The sequence below is a fragment of the Heterodontus francisci genome, chromosome 5, assembly GCF_036365525.1.
Source record: "Heterodontus francisci isolate sHetFra1 chromosome 5, sHetFra1.hap1, whole genome shotgun sequence".
NCBI lineage: Eukaryota > Metazoa > Chordata > Chondrichthyes > Heterodontiformes > Heterodontidae > Heterodontus > Heterodontus francisci.
This window is the reverse complement of record NC_090375.1, coordinates 57,308,397-57,333,126: the sequence shown is the minus strand read 5'-3', so window position 1 is coordinate 57,333,126 and position 24,730 is coordinate 57,308,397. Positions and strand designations below refer to the sequence as shown.

The window sequence follows — 24,730 nt, the reverse complement described above, 5'->3', positions numbered from 1 at the left end:
AGTCTGCAAGTAAAAAAAGCTCCTGCTGGGTATTTATCTGAAGACAGGTGACTTCCAGTACATGTTGTTTGCAAACAAGACTTCTCAGTCCTTTCAATGACCCCAGTGAAAAAAAAATCCTTGGTATCCTTTTCAGGTTTCCCAAATAAAACACAGGTCCTCAAAATTTAACAAAAAATGGAAGTGTAACACAAAGCACTTCATGAAATTAATTACTTTTTGAAGTGCAGTGACAATTTTTGGGAAGGGGAATATAGCAGCCATTCTGCACCAAGGTAGCTCCACAAGCAGAAACGAGGGGCAGGATTTTGTCCCAAAATGGGGGCAGGAACGGAGGCGGGCAGGCCGGCACTGCCAACCAGTGTACCGGTTTGCCAGCACCATCCCACCCCCAAGCCATTTGCCCAAAGGCCAGATTGGGGGCGGAGAGCTACCCACCCACAAGCGACAGGTAGCTTGTCAATATAGTTTAAAGGCCAATTATAGTCATTTATCTGAGGCCAATGGAATTTTACAGTCAGCCTGTGGGCCCTTCACGGTCTGGGAGCACAGCAGCTGTCTGGAGGCGGCAGACCCAGGAGCCAGCTCTCCACAATACCTTTGAGGCTCCCCCAGCCTACCTGGCCACAGCCGCAGCCATGGGCTGCCCTGTGTAGGAGGTACCCCCTCCACAATGGTGACCCAGCAGAGCTGTAGCTGTTTATTTATTTCAAATTTTTTAAAGTTGCTGAGAGAGTATCTCAGGATGAGCCCTATAGGCCACCCAGCTTCGAGAGCCTATCTGCTATCCTTAATATATGAACATATGAATTAGGAGCAGGAGTAGACCACTCAGCCCCACCATTCAATAAGTTCATGGCTGAGCTGATTAATCCACATTTCTACATACCCTCAATAAACTTCCACCCCCTTGCTTATCAAGAATCTATCTACCTCTGCCTTAAAAATATTCAAAGACTCTGCTTGCCCTGCTTTTCGAGGAAGAGAATTCCAAAGACTCACGACCCTCAGAAAGAAAGAATTTCTCCTCATCTCTGTCTTAAACGGGTGACACCTTATTTTTAAACAGTGACCCCTAGTTCTAGATTCTCCCACAAGGGGAAATATTCTTTCCACATCCACCCTGTCAAGACCCCTCAGGATCTTATATGTTTCAATCAAGTCGCCTCTTACTCTTCTAAATTCCAGCGGATACAAGCCTAGCCTGTCTAATCTTTCCTCATAAGACAGCCCGTCCATTCCAGGTATTAGTCTAGTAAACCTTCTCTGTACTGCCTCCAACAGCGAGCACACCCTCTGGCCACTAATTGTCTAATCCAGGCATAATGGGTGGTTGATGGTCGGCACAGACTCGGTGGGCCGAAGGGCCTGATTCAGTGCTGTATCTCTAAACATAATCCATGTAGGGTGACTGCTCCTGACACAGTGCGGGGTTGGGACCTACATTTGACCCTGACATTGGGGTACCAACTCAAAACACAAAATCCTGCCCCAGATCAATGCCATTCCATTTGCATTTTTCTTGGTGGTGTTAGGTGAGGGAGGAGCGTTGAACAGATCTCCAGGAGAACCAAGGAACAAATTTGCATTTATATAGCAACCTCTGGACATCCCAAAGTGCTTCACAGCCAATTAATAATGTCTGAAGCTTGGTCACTGTTGTTATGTAGCGAAACATGGCACCTAATTTACGCACAGCAAGAACTCAAAAACAACAATGAAATAATGACCAGGTAATCAGTTTTAATGATGTTGGTTACACAATAAATATTGGCAAGGACACTGGAAGAACTCGGTGAAGAATACCAAGGGATCTTTCGCCTGAGATGGCAGACGGGGCCTCAGTTTGCCATCTCATTCAAAAAGCAGCACTTGCAAAAGTGCAGCACTCCCTTAGTGCTACACTGAATCATCAACTGAAATTTTGTGCTGTGGATTGAAACTTATACCCACAACCATCTGACTCAAAGGCAAGAGTACCACTAACTGAGGCAGAGCTGATAAGTTCTCCTTTAAATGATACCATGGGATCTTTTATATCCTAACGAAGCCTAACATCTCAGTTTTAAGATCTCATCTGAAGGACTGAAACAGGCAATTTTAGCTTGTAGGAACCCGCAGTTGGCTTGTTAGGTTTCCATCTGGAGTCCAAGTAATACCTTTGACTCCACTCTATTCAGCTGCCAAGTGGTGGGAAGTTAACAAGAGCCTTGCATGAAAGAGCCTGGCCCTCATTCAGAAAAATTGCACATAGCTGTCACTATGATTGACGAAGGATCTGGGAGTGTGATTGGTAGGGACGGTGCATGATGCAGGGAAAAATGGCAGCAAGTGTATTATTACCCAGAAATTCCTTAGGGGAATGATCCTGGCAAATTATGTTGACATCCAGCCTGCTGCTGAGTATGATTGGTCAGTGAGAGGTCACCTCATTAAAAACTACATACAGTTCAGGTGCCTGACTTACCTGGAATAGCACAAGATGTGGCCTTAATGATCATCGGGACAGTGGGGATGATATTATTTAACTCATACTCTTTGCAACGAGCACCACTTGGTGCTGAGTCTGAATCTTCTGGGGCTGGTGGGCTATTGATTCTCATACAGTCAGACTCAGCCTCTTTTATAAGGGCAAGCAAATTAAATATTTTAAACATTTGATTGCCTTACATTTTTGTGTGCCCAGACCATGAACCTGGCCTAGGCCCTAAAGTTGGCACCTCAGTCCAAAGAGGGGCAGGTATCCCGCCTCCCTCTGGAATACTGACATTTACAAGTGCACTTACCTTCCTCCAGGCTGAAGGGGAGGTGGTGGCATAGTGGTAATGTCACTGGACTAGTAATCCAGAACCCAGGTTAATGCTCTGAGGGCATGGGTTCAAATCCCACCACGGCAAATTTGAATTCAATTAATAAATCTGGAACTAAAAGCTAATGGTGACCATGAAACCATTGTCAATTGTTGTAAAAGCCCATCTGGTTCACTAATGCCCTTTAGGGAAGGAAATCTGCTGTCCTTACCTGGTCTGGCCTACATGTGACTCCAGACCCACAGCAATGTGATTAACTCTTAAATGGCCTAGGAAGCCATTCAGTTCAAGGGCAGTTAGGGATGGGCAATAAATGCTGGCCCCAGTCAGTGATGCCCACATCCCACAAACAAATTTTTAAAAAGTCACAGGGGTTCCCAATGAATGGAGTCCCAACTTCCTCCATGTCACTTACCTATCAAGAGCAAGTTTAAGGCCTACCAGAAAGGCTGAGAAATTCCTGCCCCATTGTCTTTCTTTGTTAAAGTGGAACCAAAAATAAAATAAAAATAGGGGTTTAACAGTTTCCTAAACTCCAATCTTCTGCAGGACCAACAGGCTATAGAAAGGCAGATTCACAAAGGCCTGGCCTGCCCAACTAAAGATGGAAATGTTCAAATTTTATTTTATATATATTTTATCTGTACATTTCTTGCACTTCCCTGATGTGGTATGGTAATGTAGCAGTTACGTTACTGAACTAGTAATATGAAAAAAAAAAGAAATAAACACTTGCACTTATACCCTAGCGAACTGAGTGCAAATCCCACCTTGGTATTTTGAGAATTTGAATCCATTTCAAAAAATCAATCTGCAAATAAATGAGCTGGTATCAGCAGAAATAACCATGAAGCTGTTCGATTGCTATAAAAACCCACCTGGTTAACTAATCTCCTTTCGGGAAGGAAACCTTACCCAGCCTGGATCATATGTGGCTCTAGTCCCTCATCAATGTGGTTGACTCTTAACTGCCCACTGAAGAAGCCTAGCAAGCCATTCAGTATGTTAAACCATTGCAAAGATTAACAAGAAGAAAATTGGACGGACTACTCAGCTGTGATTCCCTACCTAATGGCATTGTAGGAGTACCCTCTCCATATGGACAGTAACAGTTCAAGGAGAAGGCCTACCACCTTTTCATGGCCACTAAGAATGGGGAATAGATGCTAGCCTGGCCAGCGATGCCTAAATCCCAAGCATACATTTTTTTAAAAACTCCCTTGAAATCCCAATGCCTCTGAGAACAGTCAGTCAATCTCAGCCATTAAGAGTATTTCAGTTGGCTTTATGCCCCTGGATTAAGGAGGAATTAATTTAGCCAGGATTTCCACTGCTGGTTACTGGCTGCAGGCTCCATCTGTGTGTAGGCAGGCACCAAGTGAGGGTGCAGTTGTGGCCTAGGTTTTTATTTAATCTGTGAATTTTTCCTGTTCCAGTTATGAAACAGCTGGCTAGTCAGGAGCACTGGATATTGTTTGCCTAGTCGCATATTTGCTGAATAAGACAGCTGATCTTCTCTGTCCATCCTTTTTGTATGCTTGTTCATTTGCAATGCCCCCTATAGTTGAGGTCCCTGTTGATGCTACTGTCTAGAATCACACTTCAGAACCATTGGAGCTGTGCCCCTGCAAGGGTCAACACCTTCAGAAAAGTGAACGAGGAAAAGCAACAGCAACTGCAAGGGGTGGGAATAAGATTTTCCAAATCCATCACTCTATCCTCTCAGTATAAAGGGAATTTTCCCACTTCTGGATCTCTCACAGATGGCTGAAATTTTTTATTTAACATCAGCAGTCTGTCGGGGACGAGGTTGTCTCCTTTCTCAACACCTAGGCAACGGTTGCTAGGCAACAGAGGTAAGCTCATTTAAAAAGCTGAAGTAATGGACTTGTTTCGTGAGAGACATACAGTGAGAGTGTCAAGCGATGCTTCTCTCCATCGATAACTTGTGTATAGGAAAGGTTGTACTACTGCTTGTACCCCTCACCCATTCCTGTTTCTCATTCTGAAGAGCTGAAATCCACAGCCCCCTCCTCCCAAATGTTCCAAACATTAAAATTGCACTTTTATCATCACATTTAGGGTGGAAGATTTCAGTGAGAAGACTGAATAAGGGATTTTCAAAATATATGAATGTAGTGTGAGGGAAAAGACCAGTAGGTCCACCCAACCTGCCCCCTCCCCCCTCATGATGCCTGGAGTATCATTGACTGGGTATTTCATACCCACCTCCCATCCCACCTCCTCCCACAGCCATGGAATCTCCTGGGATAGATAAAAGAAAGAGATATAAAACCAGAGCCAATCGGGGGAAAATAAATTCTGGAAAATCCTTCTCCAACCCCCTCAGGCATTCGAAACTAGTCCAGAAGATCACATTGACACATTATGGAGTTAGTGGCATTGGGGGGAGGGGCGTGGTGGGGATGTTGGTTGGGGGTGTGGGCATTACGGCAAACTGCAAAACCTAGGTGTTGGCTCAGGTCACCAGCAACAACACTGACGATGAATAACAAGAACATATATGTCATACCTTTAAAGGTGCTTCACACACAGGAGAAAATATAAATAGCAGGTGCCCTTGTCTTGGCTCCACACTGTGGGTCGCTGCTTGTCCAAGCTCAACCCCCCAGCTCGATTTCAACTGCTCCTACCATCCCCAGGACCTACTTCTGGCTGGCTCGGCATCGGCACCAGCCAATATTGGCCAGCTGTGACTGGCACGCTTCAATATGACTCCCGTTCAGCACGCTGGTGGCAACTTCTGTTCAAAGAATGGGAATATGCCCTGGCCAACACTCCCAAAAAAGCAAATTAATTTGGGATGTAGGCAAAACTGTCAATGTTCCCTTTGCCCCAAGAATATTAAGAATCAACCATGTAGTATAGGACTGGAGTCACAAACAGGCCAGGCTCCCTTGAAGGACATTAGTGATCCAGGTGTTTTTTCTAAAGCAATCCAACAACTTTCATAGTCATTTTCTGCCACTAGTCTAGAAGTTACCAGATTTATAAAGTGTTATAAATTACTGTGGTGGAATTTTAACTCACAACTCAACAACATATTACCATATCCAGACTGCTAATTAATTGGCTCGGATAGTTTGAGGATATGATAAGGAGCATTTTATATGCAACTTGTTCATTCCTATATTGCCAAAATCAGTGTACCATATTGAAAAGCTTTCAGTGGGTAAGGGATCATTCTCTCTTTAACAAGCAGTTTAGCTGAATTAACAAGTCATTTGAGACCCAGAGAGAGACAATGGTGAGCAAGGGAACCTCATGGGGACCCATCATCACTTTTTGTTTGTGTATGTTGAGCATATCCAGGATGCAAAGCAGTCTCCTTAATTAAAGGTGTCATTTTTTTCTCTTAGTGCTCATTGAGGTGATAGCCCTAGGGAATGGGATACATTCTTATTTACAGCAATCATTGTCAGTATTAAGCATTGCCAGACCAGGTACAGTACAGCTTAGATACAGAGCAAAGATCCCTTTACACTGTTCCATCAAACACTCCCAGGGTAGTTACAATACATGTTAGATACAAAGCAATGCTCCCTCTACACTGTTGCACCAAACACTCCATGGGTAGGTACAACATGGGTTGTATACAGAGCAAATCTCCCCCTAAAACACGGGGGCACAGTTTCAGGGTAAGGGGCTGATCATTAAGGATTGAGATGAGGAGAAATTACTTCACTCCAAGGGTTATGAATCTTTGGAATTCTCTACGCCAAAGGGTTGTGATGCTCCATCGTTGAATATATTTAAGGCTGGGATAGACAGACTTTTGGCCTCTCATGGAATCAAGGGATATGACGAGCAGGCAGGAAAGTGGAGTTGAAGCCTAATTGTATTGAATGGTGGAGCAGGCTCAATGGGCCATATGGTCTACTCCTGCTCCTATTTCTTCTTGTTTTCTCAACTGTCGTATCAAACACTCGCAGGTGAGATTCAGCATAGGTTAGATACACCTCCTCTGCGTGAGCATTCCAATTAGTGCCAAGTCTGCTGTGAGCTTAGACTGAGACTGGCCATACTCATTTCAAATAGGGCTCTTAAAATCCCTCCATGTTGAATGGATCTGGATCCAGCGGGGAAGCACAAGTATGCAGACACAATGCACCACCCAATTTCCCCAAAATGTGATAATTTAAAGAGCTACTGAGATAGTCTTTTTCTCCTGAATGCTCCAGGACAGAGGTCCATGCACCAGAAGCAAGCTTTCGCATATTGAAAATTCACAAGCCCAGTTAACTGCTCCTGGGATTTTCAGTCCATTTACTTTCAATGGGCAGAAAATCAGGCTGGGCCACAAATCTGACACACCCAAATTCAGGGAAATTTATCCCAACTCTTGGCAGGAAGTATTTTGCAAACCTCTTTGAGATTTTATAGGATGGGGTGGAAGGGGTAGAAGGTCAAGTTGAAGTGAGACAATGAATTGTTTCTCTGTGACCGTATCGGATCAATCAATACTTTCACCCCAACATCCCACCAGTGTTTTACACAATGAATTACTTTTGGAGTTGCTGTGCAGACAAATGTGACATTTTATACCAGTAATATCCCACAAATTGCAATGAGCCCAATAGCCAGGTAATGTGTGTGTGTGTGTGTTTGCGTGTGTGCGCAGGGGTCGAGGGGGATGCTCTGGGAGTGGGGGGAGGTTTGTGGTGTTGGTTGAGGGAAGATTGTTGGCCCAGGAAACCTTGGAGAACTCTCCTGCTCTTCCAATGGTGCTACCGGATCTTTATGTTCACCGAAACAGGCTGGGCCCTGGGCTTAACATCTCATCCAAACAATGGCATATCTGAAAGGCTGGAGTTCGTCAGCCTCCCTTCCCTCCTGCTGTATAAATAACAGGAAACATCATGTCGTGCTTTTGATTCTCTCTGCCCCAAACTCCAGTCAATGAATCTGGGTGCTGAGCACACAGGCATTAAAATTTAGGTGGCTCAGTGGATACACTCTTATCTCGGAGTCAAAAGGTTCATGTCCCATTCCAGAGAATTGAGCACAAAATGCGGGCTGATACTTCAGTGCAGTACTGAGGTACTGAGGCATTACTCAGTCTGTAATTAAACCATGGAGGACTGATGAGTCACAAATTCAGTCCATTGTCTGGCTGGGTTAATTCTCATTGATAAAAATAGTGTAGGACATTTGACCCTTTTATTTCCCTTCTCCCCATCTACCTGAATCATTCTCTCCTTTCAGCAGCCTTCCCAACACTAATGGCAGGGATTGAACTATAAGAACAGGAGAAGGCAATTCAGGCCCTAAAGCCTGAACCAGCATTCAATTAAATCATGGCTGATCTGTCCCTTAATTTCATTTACCTGCCTTTTCTCCAAATCTTTTAATACCCTTACAAAAATCTATCAATCTCAGTGTTGATTATTTAAATTGATCCAGCAGTGACTGCCTTTTGGGGAGAATGTATCAAATTTCGACTACTTTTTGTGTGAAGAAGTACTTCCAGGTTTCACTCCTACACAGCCTGGCTCTAATTTTAAGATTATACCATCTTGCTTTGGATGTTGTCCACCAGCAAACAATAGTTTCTCTGGACCTACATTATTGAATCCCTTTATCACCTCAATCAGATCACCTCTCAATTGTCTAAAATCAAGTGAATACAAGCCAAAAGTATCAGTTTTGGAGAAGAGAGTTCCTGATTTGCACCATGCTTTGTGCAAAGAATTGCTTCTTGATTGTTGCCTCTACTGTTCTCACAATCCCCGCTTTTAGGATTGGGCAGAGCTGAGAGATATCTGTTCTCGTGCATTTGTCACACATCTTGTCTAGAGAGACCTGGTCTGGACTGATTCTCAGCAGCAAACACTGGCACGTTAACTGAATGCCCTCTCCACTCCCCCCCCCCCCCCCCCGCCCCTCCAGAATGCTGATGGTTGGGTGTGACTGTTAGCTTGATTGAATGAGTTCGAGAGGAACAACTTGGAGAATTTTTCTTGTGAGGCAATGCTTACAATTTAGAATTCTGTAACTGGAATCTAAAACTTACACAAGGGCCCATTCTCTGTCCAATGTCTTTAATGCTGATTTTTTTGCTCCAGTAGCCAGTCAAAGACCCAGCAGGCTGTGAACCCTGGGACAATTCTGTAATGATGCATTAACCAAGACTCCTACTGAGACCAGAGTCCTATTGAATTCAAGAATTGTCTGTGGCAGTAACATCCTATCATGTCTGAGCATGACCACACAGAAGAAAAGTCTTTTTTTGAGACAAACAGGAGGAGAAACAGGGTGCACCGCACTGGAAGAGTCAGAATGCCACAGCACTCCTTTTGTGCAAAGGCGGCCTTGGGTGAACCCAATGGATAATTTGATCAAGAGGCCCTGCGAATGTCTGAATGAGCCCATTCTCTGAACACATTATAGAAGGAAAACAGTCTGGCTTTTGACTCTTGCTCTGTTTCTGCCCTGATCGGTTGCTAATTTGTTTTTAATATTTCATACAGATATGTGAAAATAAGGGAGATCATTCTAGTTCATCCTTCCATAGACTACCTACCCTTCCAGAACAATGTTCAGCAGCCTCTTGAACGACTTCAGAGTTTTTGGCCCCACATCCCTACCTGGAGCTCGTTCCATATATTAGTCAGCAGGGGTTGGTTTTGAATTTTGGGCACCCGACTGATTAGTGAATGAACATGATCGTCCACCTATTCTGGCGGTGAAGATGCCCCCACGAATTGGAGGCCCTGGCCTCCTTTAAATCAAGCAGATGAGCTGCAAGACACCTCACCAAACAGAATCCTCAAGATAGGGCCAACGCTGTCTCTGCCAGCAAGGTAATTTGCAGGGAGCGTTGTTTTCCTGTTGGGTAGGGGTCCTGGAATTGCAGTGACCCAGATTATTTTTGTAGGCCCTGAAGGAGCTGTCATAGGAGCCTGATTTCCATATTAAAGGGGATCTATCTGCTAAAAATGAAGTCTCTTTGAATACCCACATTAGGCCCCTTTAAAAATCGAGCTGGCCGCATCAACCAATGCTAATGGGGTGGTAAGTCTACTGACACCATTTTGAGGCCATTACAGTCCCATTAACATCAGGAGGAATCAATGAAAATCAGCCCCTCTGTGAGTGTGAAGCCCTGAACCTTTCTTTGACCAGTATGTATCCATGTTGTCCCTTTGGCCCACATTAACGGTCTGACTTAAAGTAGTCATCGGAATTAACTTTTTCATTCCATTTAGTATCTTACAAACCTCTCTAAGGCCCCGTCTTATTTGTCTCCTTTCAAGGCTGGAGAAATTTTCTAACCGTTCCTCAGTCCTTCAACTCTTGATCCTTCCCTGTACCAATCCCCAGACTTCACTATTTCCCTTGTGTCTTAGGGACCAGAACTGAGCATAAATATACATAAAAGCTACAACACAGAAAGAGGCCATTCAGCCCAATTAGTAAATGTCCCAATGTTTACACACACACAAGCAAAGAGTTCTAATCACATTTACCCACTCTTTCCTTATTACTTCAGCCCCTTTCCCTTCATCAATCTATTCAATCTAATCTTGAATGTTGACATAGTTTATGCCTCAACCAGTAATCCTGGAAGTGAATTCCACAACCACCCAACTCTCTGCGTAAAGAAGTTTCTCTTACTCTCAGTCCTAAATCTCTTTCATTGAAAACTTGTATCTTAAAATTGCAATCTTTCAATCCTACTTCAGTATGGGTGTTGTGCCAGGGGACCAAAGGTTTGCTAATGTTACACCACTGTTTAGAAAAGGGGAGAGCAATGAACTCAGACACCTGTCTAGCGAACCTTCACTGCAACCCCTCTAGGGCAAATATATCCTTCCTTAGATAAGGAGACCAAAACTGAATAAAGTACTCCAAGTGTGGCCTCACTAATGCCTGTATGATTGTAGTAAGAATTTTTTGCTCTTATATTCCAATACTTTTGCAATGAAGGCTATCATATAACTTGCCTTCCTAATTGCTTGCTGTACCTGCATGTTAACTTTCTGTGATTCACGTACAAGAACACCCAGTTCCCTCTGGATACAAACATTTATTTCCCAATCTCTCACCATTCAAAAAATATTCTGATTTTACAATTTTTCTACCAAAGTGGATAACATCACACTTCACCACATTGTATTCTATCTGCAATGTACTTGCCCATACACCCAGCTTCTTTGCATCCTCATCACTTACTTTCCTACCTAAAGTACTGGGAGCTAAAAATTTACCCTAACTTCCCCTCCACAAAGTATAACTAGGGATTTTCTTTCTTACTATTGACTCACTCTTTTATCTTACCAGGAATAAGATACCTCTGCAGGTCAACGTCAGCAACCCGATCCACTGCAACATGCATGGCAAAAAACGCACAGTGGCAGTGGAGGTGAGAATTGAGCAAACACAGCCCCACTTCAAGAAAAATCGTACGGGCTTTACGCTTTACTGGCCGGGAATATAGCTCTCATGGAAAGAAGACTTTCAGTAGGAGAGCACCATGTTATGTTGCATGTGTTTTTTAATAAAAGGTTCCTGTTCTCTTGTCTCTGGCCATTTTCTGTCCTGTCCAGAATTGAATGAAATTAGGTTGTATGACGTACAGGGCAACTGTGTGAATGAATCATAGGCTAGAATCATAGAATGGTTACAACAAAGAAGGAGGCCATTCAGCCCATCGAGTCTGTGCTGGGGCTCTGCAAGAGCAATTTAGCTAGTCCCACTACCCTGCTCTTTCTCTGTATCTCTGCATTTTTTTTCCCTCTTCAGGCACTTATCCAATTCCTTTTTGAAAGCCATGATTGAATCTGCCTCCACTACACTCTCAGGAAATGCATTCCAGATCCTAACCACTTGCTATGTAAAAATGTTATTCCTTGTTGCCATTGGTTCTGTTGCCAATCTGTGTCCTCTGGTTCTCAATCCCTTCACCAATGGGAAGTTTCTCTCCATCTACTCTTTCTATACTCCTCAAGATTTTGAACACCTCTACAAATCTCCTCTCAGCTTCTCTTCTCTAAGGGGAACAACCCCAGGTTCTCCGATCTTTCCAAGGAACTGAAGTTCCTCAACCCTGGAACCATTCTATTAAATCTTTTCAGCACCCTCTCTTAAAGCCCTCACATCTTTCCTAAAGTGTGGTGCCCTGCAGGTCAATGTCAGCAACCCAATTGAAGCCAAACAAGTGTTTTATACAGTTTCATCAGAACATCCTTGCTTTTGTGCTCAATTGATAAAGCCCAGGATCCTGCATGCTTTATGTACCACTTTCTCAATGTGCCCTGCAAACTTCAACAATTTGTGCACATTTGCCCACAGCTCTGTCTGCTCCTTTAGAATTGTACCCTTTATATTGCCTCTCCTTGTTCTTCCTACCAAAATGTACCACTTCACACTTCTCTGCACTAATTTTCATCTGCCATGCATCTGCCCATTTCACCAGCCTGTCTATGTGTTTTGAAGTTTATCACAGTTTATCCTCCTCACAGTTCACAATACTTGCAAGTTTTGTGTCATCCTCAAACTTTGAAATTGTGTCCTGTACACCCAAGTCTAGGTCATTGTAATAGATCAAGAAAAGCAGTGGCCCTAGTACCAACCCCTGGGGAACCCCACTATATACCTTCCTCCAGCCTGATGTAACAACCGTTCACCACTACTCTCTGTTTTCTGTCACTCAGCCAACTTCATATCCATACTGCCACTTTCCCTTTTATTCCATGGGCTTCAACTTTGCTGGCAAGCCTGTTATGTGGTACTTTATCAAATGCCTTTTGGAAGCCATATAGATTACATCAACCGCGTTACTTCATGAACTATCTCTGCTAGCTCATCAAAAAACCCCATCAAATTAGTTAAACACAATTCGTGTTTAACAAATCTGTGTTGGCTTTCCTTAATTAATCTACACTTGTCCATATGACTGTTAATTTTGTCCATGATTATCATTTCTAAAAGCTTTCCCACCACTGAGGTTAAACTGACTGGCTGATAGTTGTTGAACTTATCCTTACACCCTTTTTTTGAACAAGGGTATAACATTCACAATTCTCCAGCGCTATGACATCACCCCTTATTGAAAGAGGATTGGAAGATTATGGCCAGCATCTCTGCAATTTCCACCCTTACTTCCCTCGGTATTCTCAGATGCATCCCATCTGGTCCTGGTGACTTATCAACTTTAAGTACAGCCAGCCTTTCTAGTGCCTCGCCTTTATCAATTTTTAGCCTATCCAGCATCTCAATGACCTCCCCGCTCACTATGACTCTGGCAGCATCTTCTTCCTTGGCAAAGTCAGATGCAAAGTGTTCATTTAGCACCTCAGCCATGCCTTCTGCCTCTATGCTTAGATCCCCTATTTGGTACCTAAGGAACAGTAGTATAGTGGTAATGTTATTGGACTGGTAATCCAGAGACCCATCTAATGGTCCAAAGACATGGGACAGAATTTTACCAGACACTGGATGGTGGACAGGGAGGCAAGGGGACCAGTGAAACAGCGGGGACCTGTGCTGGGATGTCTTCCGATGCAGTCCCGCTGCCGGAGCCTTTTCCCAGTGGCGGGCTGCGATACTGATTGGCTACCCACTCCAAGGAGGCGGGCAACCAATTTGCATACTTAAAGGCCCTATTAGAGGCCATTTTACAGAGACACCAGCGTTTTGCCAATGGTGGAGCGAACCCCACCCCCTTCCCCCACCCCAGCATGTGGGGAGGCCACCAGCTGAATGGAGGCTGCCTCCCTGCAGCAGCCTGGAAGGCCATCAGAGCAAGAGGCTCCAAGGCACAAAGAGGGGTCCGCGAGCAGGGAAGGCAGGCACTATGGCCCCAATGATCTTCCCGGAGGGGTTTCCCCTCGGACCCCCTGAAATTTTCATTTTTGTAACTTACCTGTCTGAACTTCCGAAGTCTCTCTGATTGGGCTAGCAGCATTAGGAGCCTGTTCACTGTACTTAATTGGATGAGTAGGTCCCACTGCTGGCAAGCGTGGGCTTGGGACTTGCTTTTTAGCCCAATGTCAGGGTCTTGAAGCCAGTGGTAAAATTCAGGCCACGAATTCAAATACCACCACAACAGCTGGGGGAATTTAAATTTAATTAATTAATAAATCTGGAAAAAAAAATCTACTCTCAGAAATGATTATCATGAAACTACCAAATTGACATAAAAACCCACCCAGTTCACATCAGGGAAGGAAATCTGCCATCCTTACTCGGACTGGCCTACAATTGACTCCAGAACTATAGCAATGTGGCTGACTCTCATCTGCACTCTTAAATGACCCAGCAAGCCACTCAGATGTATTAAACTACTACGGAAATGTTTCATAAGAATAAAAGCGAACAGACCATCAGGCTTCAAACCAGGTACCAGCAACATCAAAGGCAAACCCTGCCCAGTCAACCCTGTAAAGTCTTCCTCACTAACATCTGTGGACTTGTGCCAAAATTGGGAGAGCTGTTCCACAGATTAGTCAAGCAACAGCCTGACATAATCTTACTCACTGAATTATACCTTGCAGCCAATGTCCCAGATTCCTCCATTACCATCCCTGGGTATGTTGTGGTCCACCGGAAGGACAGACCCACCAGTGGTGGTAGCATAGTGGTATACAGTTGGGAGGGAGTGGTCCTGGGAGTCCTCAACATTGACTCCAGACCCCATAAAGTCTCATGGCTTAAGGTCAAACATGGGCAAGGAAACCTCCTGCTGATCACCACATACTGCCCTCCCCCCTCAGCTGACGAATCAGTGCTCCTCCATGTTGAGCACCACTTAGAAAAAGCACTTTGTAGCAAGGGCACAGAATTGTCCATTAGAGCTGGTTGAGTCTTGAAGCACATATCTTTGGGAAGTGGTGGGAAAAACCTATTTGACCTTGTCCTCACCAATCTACCTGTTGTAGATGCATCTGTCCATGATAGATAGATTGCAAGATCTTTTAGAAGCTGTTCTCCTGGCTGTGGTGGTGAGCATATTGGTCTTGATTGCTGATGATGTAAATACTTAAAACTATTAATATTGCATTTATTTTATATCATGTGGTGAATATGATATCCTGATCGCCGCAAGTTTAGCGAGCATCAAAATCCTATTGGATAGCACTGATCTATAGCATGCTGCTTCCACTGTTCAGCAAGCATGAAGTCCTGTGTTGTAACTTCATCAGGTTGACACCTCATTTTTACAAATGCCTGATGATGCTCCTGGCGTGCTCTCATTGAACCAGCTTCCCTGGCTTGGTAGAAGTGACCATCACAAAGTCCTTGTGGAGATGAAGCCCGATCTTCACACTGAGGACACCCTCCATTGTTATGTGTAGCACTACCACCTTACCAAATGGGATAGATTCAGAACAGATCTAGCAGGTCAAAACTAGGCATCCATGAGGCGCCGTGGGCCATCCGTAGCAGCTGAATTGTATTCAACCACATCTGTAACCTCATGACCTGACATATCACACACTCTACCATTACCATCAAACCTGGGAACCCGGTTCGATGAGAGCACGCCAGGAGCAGCATCGGGCGTTCATAAAAGTGAGGTGTCCACCTGGTGAAGTTACAGTACAGGGCTACATGTTTGCTAAACAGTGGAAGCAGCATGCTATAGACCAGTGCTATCCAATAGGATTTTGATGCTCGATAAACTTACGGCGATCAGGAAACCATATTCACCACATGATACAAAATAAATGCAATATTAATAAAATAGGTTTGAGGATTTAAAGCATCAGCAATCAAGACCAATACTATCACTGCCATAGCCAGGAGAACAGCTTCTAAAGGGTCATGCAATCCAACTATTCAGCAAAGCAAGCCTGCTGCATACACTGTCAAAGGATGGTGACAATCTGTTAACTGAATTGTTCTGTTTCTGACAGTGTGCCCAGTTTATTTCAAAAAACAAATTTCTTCAATAGTAACCTGTCTCTATTTAATCAGAATTCATTTATAGGGAGACTCGGGGAGGGAAAAGAAAAGTATCAACAAATATCTATGTATCGGCTTCTGCAATCTGACTCTTGCCTTGCTTATGCTCTGTCACCTGCCATTTCCGAACACAGCATCCAGACATTTAATAAACCTATGGCTCATAGCTAATCTCCTGCAATCTCTCCGTTTACACCAATAACGCTCTAATCCTTTCAATTGCTCATTTCAACAGATCTATTAAGGTAAAGGCTAAACTCATTTGAATGTTGCTGCACCACCCCAGCTTGCCAAAATTACACATTTCAACCCGAATTGGCAGCCATGCAGCACTGTCCGTCGCTCACACACCTCAACTGTTTTTAAAAAACTGTCAACTACCAGCTAAACAAAACAAAGTTTTTTGATTAGCACCCACTGTGTCACTAGATTCCCCAAGAAAATTTTGGGAGCAATTGGATCACTGTCTTTCCAAAGGCCGTGCTGCTTTCACAGCGCTTCACAGAGCAGTCCCACAGATAGAAATGTATCATTATTTAGAAGCACTCAGAGAGAACAGGAGCAGGAACAGGAAGGTAATAAATGGAAGATTATTTTTCTTGTTTCGTTGAGCAAGTGGCCCTTCAGCTTCCAGGTCATTTGAACTATATTCTGATTAATATAGTCACGGTCTCACCATATGTGACTCCTGTCTAACAGCAACGTGGTTGATTCTTCCTTGCTCAATTAGGAACAGATGACCAATAGCAGTCTAGTGAGTGATACCCTTACTCATACCCACCGCTGCAACTTTGACACAACTCAGTATTGCGTGGTTGTAAAAATGAACAGCATCAATTTGCCACGTCTCTGCGGCTGATTCGCGTCATGTGGAGATTGGCGAGCATATTGGTCAACACTGCTATAGACAAAGCAAAGCGATCCCACACCAATATATCATAGGAACGTAGGAAATAGGAGCAGGAGTAGGCCATTTGGCCCCTCGGGCCTGCTCCACTGTTCAAACAGATCATGGCTGATCATCTACTTCAAAGCCATTTTCCTGCACTATCCCCATTTCCCTTGATGCCTTTAATATCTAGAAATCTATCGATCTCTGTCTTGAACATACTCAATGACTGAGCCTTCACTGCCCTCTGAGGTAGAGAATTCCAAAGATTCACCAGCCTCTGAGTGAAGATTTTCCTCCTCATCTCAGTCTTAAATGGCTTACCACTTATTCTGAGACTCTGTCCTTTGGTTTTAGACTCCCCAGCCAGGGAAACATCCTTCCTGCATCTACCCTGTCCAGTAAGAATTTTGCATGTTTCAATGAAATCACCTCTCATTCTTCTAAACACTAGAGAATACAGGCCCAACCTCCTCAATCTCTCCTTGTAGGACATTCATCGCAGGAATTAGTCTGGTAAACCTTCGTTGCACTCGCTCTATGGCAAGTATATCCTTCCTTAGGTAAGGAGACCAAAACTATACACAAAACTCCAGGTACGGTCTCACTAAGGTTGTATACAATTGCAGCAAGACTTCTTTACTCCTGTACTCAAATCCTCTTGCAATAAAGGCCAATAAAGCATTTGCTTTCCCTATTCCTTCCTGCACCTGCATGTTAGCTTTCAGCGAATTATGAACAAGGACACCCAAGTCCCTTTGGACATCAACACTTCCTAATCTCTTACCATTTAAGAAATACTCTGCATTTATGCTTTTCCTACTAAAATTTTTCCACATTATATTCCATCTGCCATTTTCTTGTCCACATCAAAGCTCTGTAGTTCTGCCACGTCCAGTCCTGATTGGTAGTGGACAATTAAACAACTAACAGGAGGAGGAAGCTTGACAAACATTCCCATCTTCAATGATGGCAGCGCCCAATATGTGAATGCAAAAGACAAGGCTGAAGCATTTGCAACCATCTTCAGACAGAAGTGCCGAGTAGGTGCTCCATCTTGGCTTTTTCCTGAGGTCCCAGCATCACAGATGCCAGCCTTCAGTCAATTCAATTCACTCCATGTAATATCAAGAAATGGCAGAAGGCACTGGATACAGCAAAGGCTATGGGGTCTGACAACATCCCGGCTGTAGTACTAAATATATGCTCCAGACAAGCTGTGCCCTTAGCTAAGCTACAAAACTGGCATCTACTCGACAATGTGGAAAATTGCCTAGGTATGTTCTGCCCACAAAACTCAAGCAAATCCAAACCAGTCAATTAACACCACTTCAGTCCACTATCAATCAGCAGCAAAGTGATAGAAGTTATCATCGAAAGCGTTAGCAGGCGGCACTTCACGTATCTTGGGGGACCATGTGTGTAGGAAGTGTCTCCAACTACTTCAGCTCGAGCTCAGGATTTCTGAGCTTGAGGGGCAGCTGAAGTCACTGTGGAGCATCAGGGAGCAGGAGAATTTCCTGTTTCATACTTTCCAGGAGGTGCTCACCCCACAGGCAATGAGAGTTCAGGATAGTAGGTGGGTGGCCATCCGGAAGAGTAGGAATAGGCACGAGGTGCAGGAGTCTTTGGGATGTGCGTCACTCTCAAACAGGTACTGAGCACGAGAGACTGCTGGGAGTGACAACACCCTGAAGGAGTGCAATCCAGACCATGGCACTAATGGGCAAGGGACTGTAGAGGATGGATCAGCAAAGTGTAGAAATGCAGTTGTATTGGAGATTCTACAGTCAGATGGACAAACAGACATTTCTGTAACCATCATTGTGAGTCCCACATCATGTGTTGCCTCCCTGATGCCAGGGTAAAGGATGCCATGGAGAAGGTGCAGAATATTTTGCAAGGGAAAGGGAATGAGCCAGAAGTTGTGGTACATGTCGGTACCAACGACATAGTAAGGACAGGTATAGCGTTCCTACGGTCGGATTTTCAGGAGCTAGGGAGGAAGTTAAAGACTAAGACCTTGAAGGTAGTAATTTCTGGATTACTCTCAGTGCCACACGATAGCGAGACTAAAAATAGGAAGATAGGAAGCATCAATATATGGCTTGAAGCATGGTGCAGGAAGGAGGACTTCAGGTTCTTGGGGCATTGGAATCAGTTCTAGGGCAGAAGGCACCTATTCAAAAGATATGGGTTGCTCCTCAACAGGACTGGACCAATGCCCTTGCGGGGAGGTTCAGTAGTGTGGTTAGGGGAATTTAAACAGGGGATTCGGCACCAGCATATAGAAGTAGAAAAGAGGAATAAGGTGCATAATGTGAGACTGTTGGGAAGTACTGGAGAAGAGAATAGCTCCGTATTAGATAGAAGTAGACTGAGAAGGACTGTGATGAATGCATAGACAGGATTACAATGCATGTATGTAAGTGCACAAAGTGTGGTGAATAAGGTTGGTGAGCACAATTAGCAGTATGGGAATATGATGTCGTGGCAATAATGAAAATGTGGTTTAAAAATTGTGAGGACTGGGAACTTAATATACGAAGATATAAAGTGTTCAGAAAAGTTAGAGAAGGAAAAAAGGGAGGTGGGTGGGGACTAATTAGGGAGGACATTGTAGTGTTGGAAAGAGGGAATGTCCTTGAGGAGACAAGGACAGAATCCATTTGGTTAGAGTTGAGAAGCAAAAAGGGTATGATTATGCAACTGGGGGTATTCTATAGGCCTCCGAATAGTGACGGAGAGATAGAGGAGCAAATCTGGAGGGAAACCACAGAGATATGCAAGATCTATAGAGTGGTGATATTGGGGGACTTTAATTACCCAAATATCAGTTGGGATAATATTAGAGTAAAGGGAATGAAGGGGAGAAATTTCTGAAATGTGTTCAGGAAAACTTCTTTAAATCAGTAAGTTCTCGGTCCAACTAGAAAAGAGGCGTTACTGGATCTGGTGCTGGAAAATGAAATGAGCCAATGGATCAAGTATCTGTGGGGGAGCACTTGGGTAAGAGTGATCATCGTATCATAAGGTTTAGACTTGTAATGCAGAAAAGCAAGAAACGATACAGGGTAGAATGTTTAAATTGGAAGAGAGCTAACTTCAACGCGATGAGAAGGGATCTAGCCAGGGTAAAATGAAACCAAAGACTGACAGGAAAATCTATAATAGAACAAGGGGTTATCTTTAAAGAAGAAATGCTTCAGATACAGGTGAGGTACATTCCAACAATGAAAGCTATGGGAAGCAAAAACAGGGCTCCTTGGGTGGCGAGGGAGATAGAGATTATGATGAAACAAAAAAAAGTGTGTATGATGCATCTCAAGTGAATTCTTCAAATGAGAACCAGGCCAAATACAATAAGTTCAGAGGGGAGGGGAAGAGAAAAATAAGACTGGCAAAGAGAGAATATGAGAATAGAATGGCAGTTAACATAAAAGGGAACTCAAAAATCTTCTACTAGCGTGTAAATAATAAGGGGTTACTAAGAGGTGGAGTGGGAGCTATTAAGGACAAAGAGGGCAATATCTGCTTGGAGGCCCAGGCAAAGCGAGAATACTTGTATTGGTGTTTACTAAGAAAGTGGAATCTGACAAATTATTGGTAGAAGTGGAGAGAGTAGAGGCAATGGATAGGGTTAAAATTGAGAGTGAGGATGTACTGGAAAGGCTGGTTATGTTTAGGGTACATAGTTACTTGGACCGGATGGCTTGCATCGCAGGTTGCCAAAGGAACTGGAAGTTGAGAGAGTAGAATGGCTTGGAATAATCTTCCAATCTTCCCTAGATATAGGGGAGGTGCCAGAGAATTGGAGAGTGGCAAATGTGACACCCTTATTCAAGTAAGGGTGTAAGGACAGTCCTAGCAACTACAAGCCAGTTGGTTTAACATCAGTGGTTTTAGAAACAATAATCAGGGAAAAAATCAACAAGCTCTTGGAGAGATTTGAATTAAGTATGGATAGCCAGCATGTATTTGTAAAATGCAGATCATGCTTGACTGATCTAATCGAATTTTTTGAAAAGTAACAGAGAAGGTTGATGAAGGGATGTGGTGAATGTTGTTTCTATGGATTGACAAAGTATCACATAAAAGGCTGGTTAACAAAATTGAGGCTGATGGAATAGGATGGTCACTGTCAACTTGGATAAAAAAAATTGGCTTAAGGACAGAAAACAGCGAGTCATGGTAAATGGTTACTTTTCAGAATGGAGGATGGTGGACAGTGCTGTTTCCCAACCGTCAGTGCTAGGACCACTGCTTTTTTTGCTATACATAAATGACTTGGATCTTGGAATACAGAGCAGAATTTCAAAATTTGCTGATGAAACTGAACTTGGAGGAGTAGCAAACAGTGAGGATGATACAAATCACCTACAACTGGACATAGATAGGCTAGCAGAATGGGCAGACAAGTGGCAGATGGAATTTAATACAGACAAGTGTGAGGTGATGCATTTTGGTAGAAGTGATAGGGAGAGGCAGTATAGACTTAATGGCACAGTTCTAAAGAGTGTACAGTAACAGAGAGACCTGGGGGTGCATTTGCATTGATCGTTGAAGGCAGCAAGATAATTTGAGAGAGTGCTTAGCAAAGTGTCATGACCGAGGCGGGAAGATTGCACTGTCTTTTGTAGTTCCACTTCCCCACAAGTCACAACATATATTTCAAATGTTTACCCAGTTACTGATGCGGTCAATCATATACTCTACTCTTTATCCCAGAATAAAATACACCAACCAGATTTCTTTAATAAACAACAAAATTATCAGTTTATTATAAAACAAGACTTATCCAGTAATGAAGCAAAGCATTAACACACAGATTGAAATATGAAAGTTCCCTTTACAAAAAGAAAGACAAAAAATGAATACTTTGGCCAAACACTTGCTAATTCTTGAAGAAAAAAAAAAGATATGGAAAGATGTCAGTTGTTCCCTTTGGTCTGGCATCTGGGTATATGGAGACAGTTCACTGGGATCTTTTCAGAAGCAGTTCATTCTGGAGATGTCAAGAAATAGTCTGGTAGGCTTTCCAGGAGGAATATGGTATCAGGGGTTTCAGTTATCACACTCTGGATTCGCAGGGTTTTTTCAAAGAGGTAGAGAAAGAGGAGCTGACACACTGAATTTCTCAAGGTCGCTTGGAGAGGTACAGGGAAGATGAGCTGGGGGTTTCTTTTAGCAGGCTTCAAAACCATCTGTTTTTCAACACTTTCCACACCCCAACTGAACCAAAATACTATGTCAGAAGCGAAACCATCTCCTGACCCTCATAAATCTTGACATGTCACTTCTCAGTAAACATCTCTCTTAAGTCACCAAGGTTTCTGTTGTTTATTGAGCTTAAGGTATGTGATATCCAGTAAAGTTTGTTTCAAACAAGATCTCTCAATGTCGTTTCAGTGAACTTTCAACAAAGAAACAAAGTCCAGCATTTATTAAATATTCAGTCTTCCAAAATGAATCCATTTCCACACTTTAAATATGAGTCCTCAAAAAATATTTAACAAAAAATGGAAGCACTTTCATAACAAAAGGATATGGGATCTTGGGCTTCATAAATAGAGGCATTAAGTGCAAACACAGAGAAGTTATTCTGAACCTTTAGAAAGCTCTGGTTAGGCCCCAACTGAAGTACTGCACCCAGTTCTGGTCACCACACTTTAGGAAGGATGTGAGGGTCCTTGAGAGGGTGTGGAGGAGATTTACCAGAATGATTCAATGCATGGAGGATTTTACTTACAAGGTTAGGTTGAAAAGCTGAGGTTGTTCTCCTTGGAGCTAAGGAGATTGAGGAGAGTTTTGATGGAGGTGTATAAGGTTATGGCAGGCTTAGATAAGTGAGACAAGGAAAAATGGACCCCCTTAACTGATGGTACAAGGACTAGGGGAGACAGATTGAAGGTTTTGGGCAAGAGAAGCAGGGGGAATGTCAGGAAGTTTTTTTTTACAGTGAGTGATAATAACCTGGAACTTGCTGCCCACAGGGGTGGTGGAAATGGAAACAATCAATGATTTCAAAAGGAAATTGGATGGCCACTTGAAGGGAATAAACCTGCAGGGTTACAGGGATCAAGCAGGGGAGTGACTGACCGAATTGCTGTGCGGGGAGCCGGCATGGACCCGATGGGCCAAAAGGTCTCCTTCTGTTCTATAAATGACTCCAAGACTCTGTCTTATTCAGCAAAAACATGCTCATCAATGCTCATTTTGAGTTCTGCCAAGGCCACTCAGCTCCAGACCTCATTACAGCCTTGGATCAAACATGGACGAAAGAGCTGAATTCTAGAAATGAGGTGAGAGTGGCTACCCTTGACATCAAGGCAGCATTTGACTGAGTGTGGCATCAAGGTGCCCTAGTAAAAATGAAGTCAATGGAAATCAAGGGGAACATTCTCCACCGGTTGGAGTTATATCTAGCACAAAGGAGGATGGCTGTGGTTAACTTGTGCCGCACAAGTGCCAGGAAATGACCATCTTCAACAAAGAAGCTAACCATCTCCCCTTGATATTCAATGTGCTGGATCTGAGTGAACTACCTATCCTGCTCCCGTTGGCAAGACATTAAGCCTAATGTCTTGGACATTAAACTGTTGTAAACAAACCACTCAAAACTAATCACATGAACAATGGGACCCTGGTTGAGAGAAGGACATTCCTAGACATGAACTGATTAAGTTGAAAGAGAGAATACACACTGGTAACTATCATGTTGAATCACTGGGTGATGGTCATGTGACAGGCCCACTATCTGTGTGCTTAAGCTCATGTTTTCTCTGCAGCAACCAGACAAGCAGCTAGAAACTGACAAGAGAAGACCCAAGTGGGGTCCCCCTCCCTCTCTCTCTCTCTTCAGTCCACTTTGCAAGCTTCAAAACCTGCCTGCTGACTGTAACAACCTAGGCCTATCACTGCTGCAGCCTGTGAAGGAAATCATCTGCATCACTGTTTCCCAGAGAACCACCAAATCAGCCGTCCACATCCGCAAACCAGAAGCCTCTGGATCACCGAATTCAATCTGAAGCCAGCTGAGTCACCAACTTCCACAGACTGTATACTCCTTTTTATTGCTCCGGACTCTAATACAACCAATCTATCCTTCCCCACTTAGATCAGTTTAAGTACAAGGAAGCTAAACTCTTTCCTTACCAAACTCAAGAAAACGTATCCAATTGGTTCTTTTTATGATCGTAGCACGTAAATAGTTAAAAACTCACTGAATTGGCAAGTATAATCCCCTTTAAAAAAGAAATAAATCTTTTGTGGTCAACGAGGAGAGTGAAAAGAGAATTCTTCGATCCCTCCCCACCTGACTGTAACAGAAATCTGGGGTCTCGTCCGTCCGCGATAAACCCAAAGACAAATGAGAAATTGGAAGCGGGAAATCAAATTGATCCCGACCAATAATTTTAAAAATTCAATACAGAGTTTTCTTGTGGTTTTTGGAAAAGGCAAGTGAGTTTTTGAACTCCTCGAGAAGGATCCCCTATCTAAAGATTTCAGTTTTGGCAGTATGCCTAGATCATAGGCGCTCAGGATAGCATTTTTGGTCATCTCATAGATTGATCAACTATCGTCGGACAACAGTGAATAAACCTGATGGGCTCTTCCTGTTAATTTTCTTTGCAGCTCTTCTTTAAGAGCTCAGCACTCGGTCCTGAGCTAGGGATAGTTCCCTCACTAGCGGTGCCTTCACTTGGGACTTCCGCTAGTAAGTTTGAGCTGCCTTAATTTTCTTTCCTCCTTCTCCTTCTGGAAAGCTCTTTATCTCTCCCTTTCCTGAAATTCTCTCTTCTCCTTCCATTCCTGTCTCTCCCTTTCTTGTCACATGTGCCAGGTTATGGGGAAGCCCCATCCTACAATAAAACCTGCACCCCTAATTCCCATACCGGCTTTTGGTGAACCATTCAGCAGAGTGCTGGTGGATTGTGTGGGGCCGCTGCTGAAAACAAAAGGGGGCTACCAGCATCTTCTCACCATTATGGATGTGGTTATCTGATCCCAAAGAACTAAAATAAAAAAAGTGCTGAAAATACTCAGCAAGTTTGGCAGCATCTGCGGAGAGAGAAGCAGAGCTAATGTTTCAAATCTGTGA

At 43.5% G+C, this 24,730-nt stretch overlaps 1 protein-coding gene across 3 annotated transcripts in view; it reads left to right on the top strand.

The window, feature by feature from the left end:
• LOC137369855 (unconventional myosin-Id-like) overlaps positions 1 to 11,348 on the top strand; it is a 172,103-nt gene extending 160,755 nt beyond the window's left edge. For 2 of the 3 annotated variants that reach the window (XR_010975028.1, XR_010975029.1), the window contains 2 exons: positions 9,302 to 9,634; positions 11,115 to 11,175. Coding sequence is in view for 1 of the 3 variants with exons in the window: in XM_068031483.1 (XP_067887584.1) it covers positions 11,115 to 11,271 (157 nt within the window). In the remaining 2 variants the exon portion in view is untranslated. Of the gene's footprint in view, positions 1 to 9,301; positions 9,635 to 11,114 lie in introns of all 3 variants that reach the window. The other variant, XM_068031483.1, reaches the window with a different exon arrangement.
• Positions 11,349 to 24,730: the final 13,382 nt, after the last annotated feature.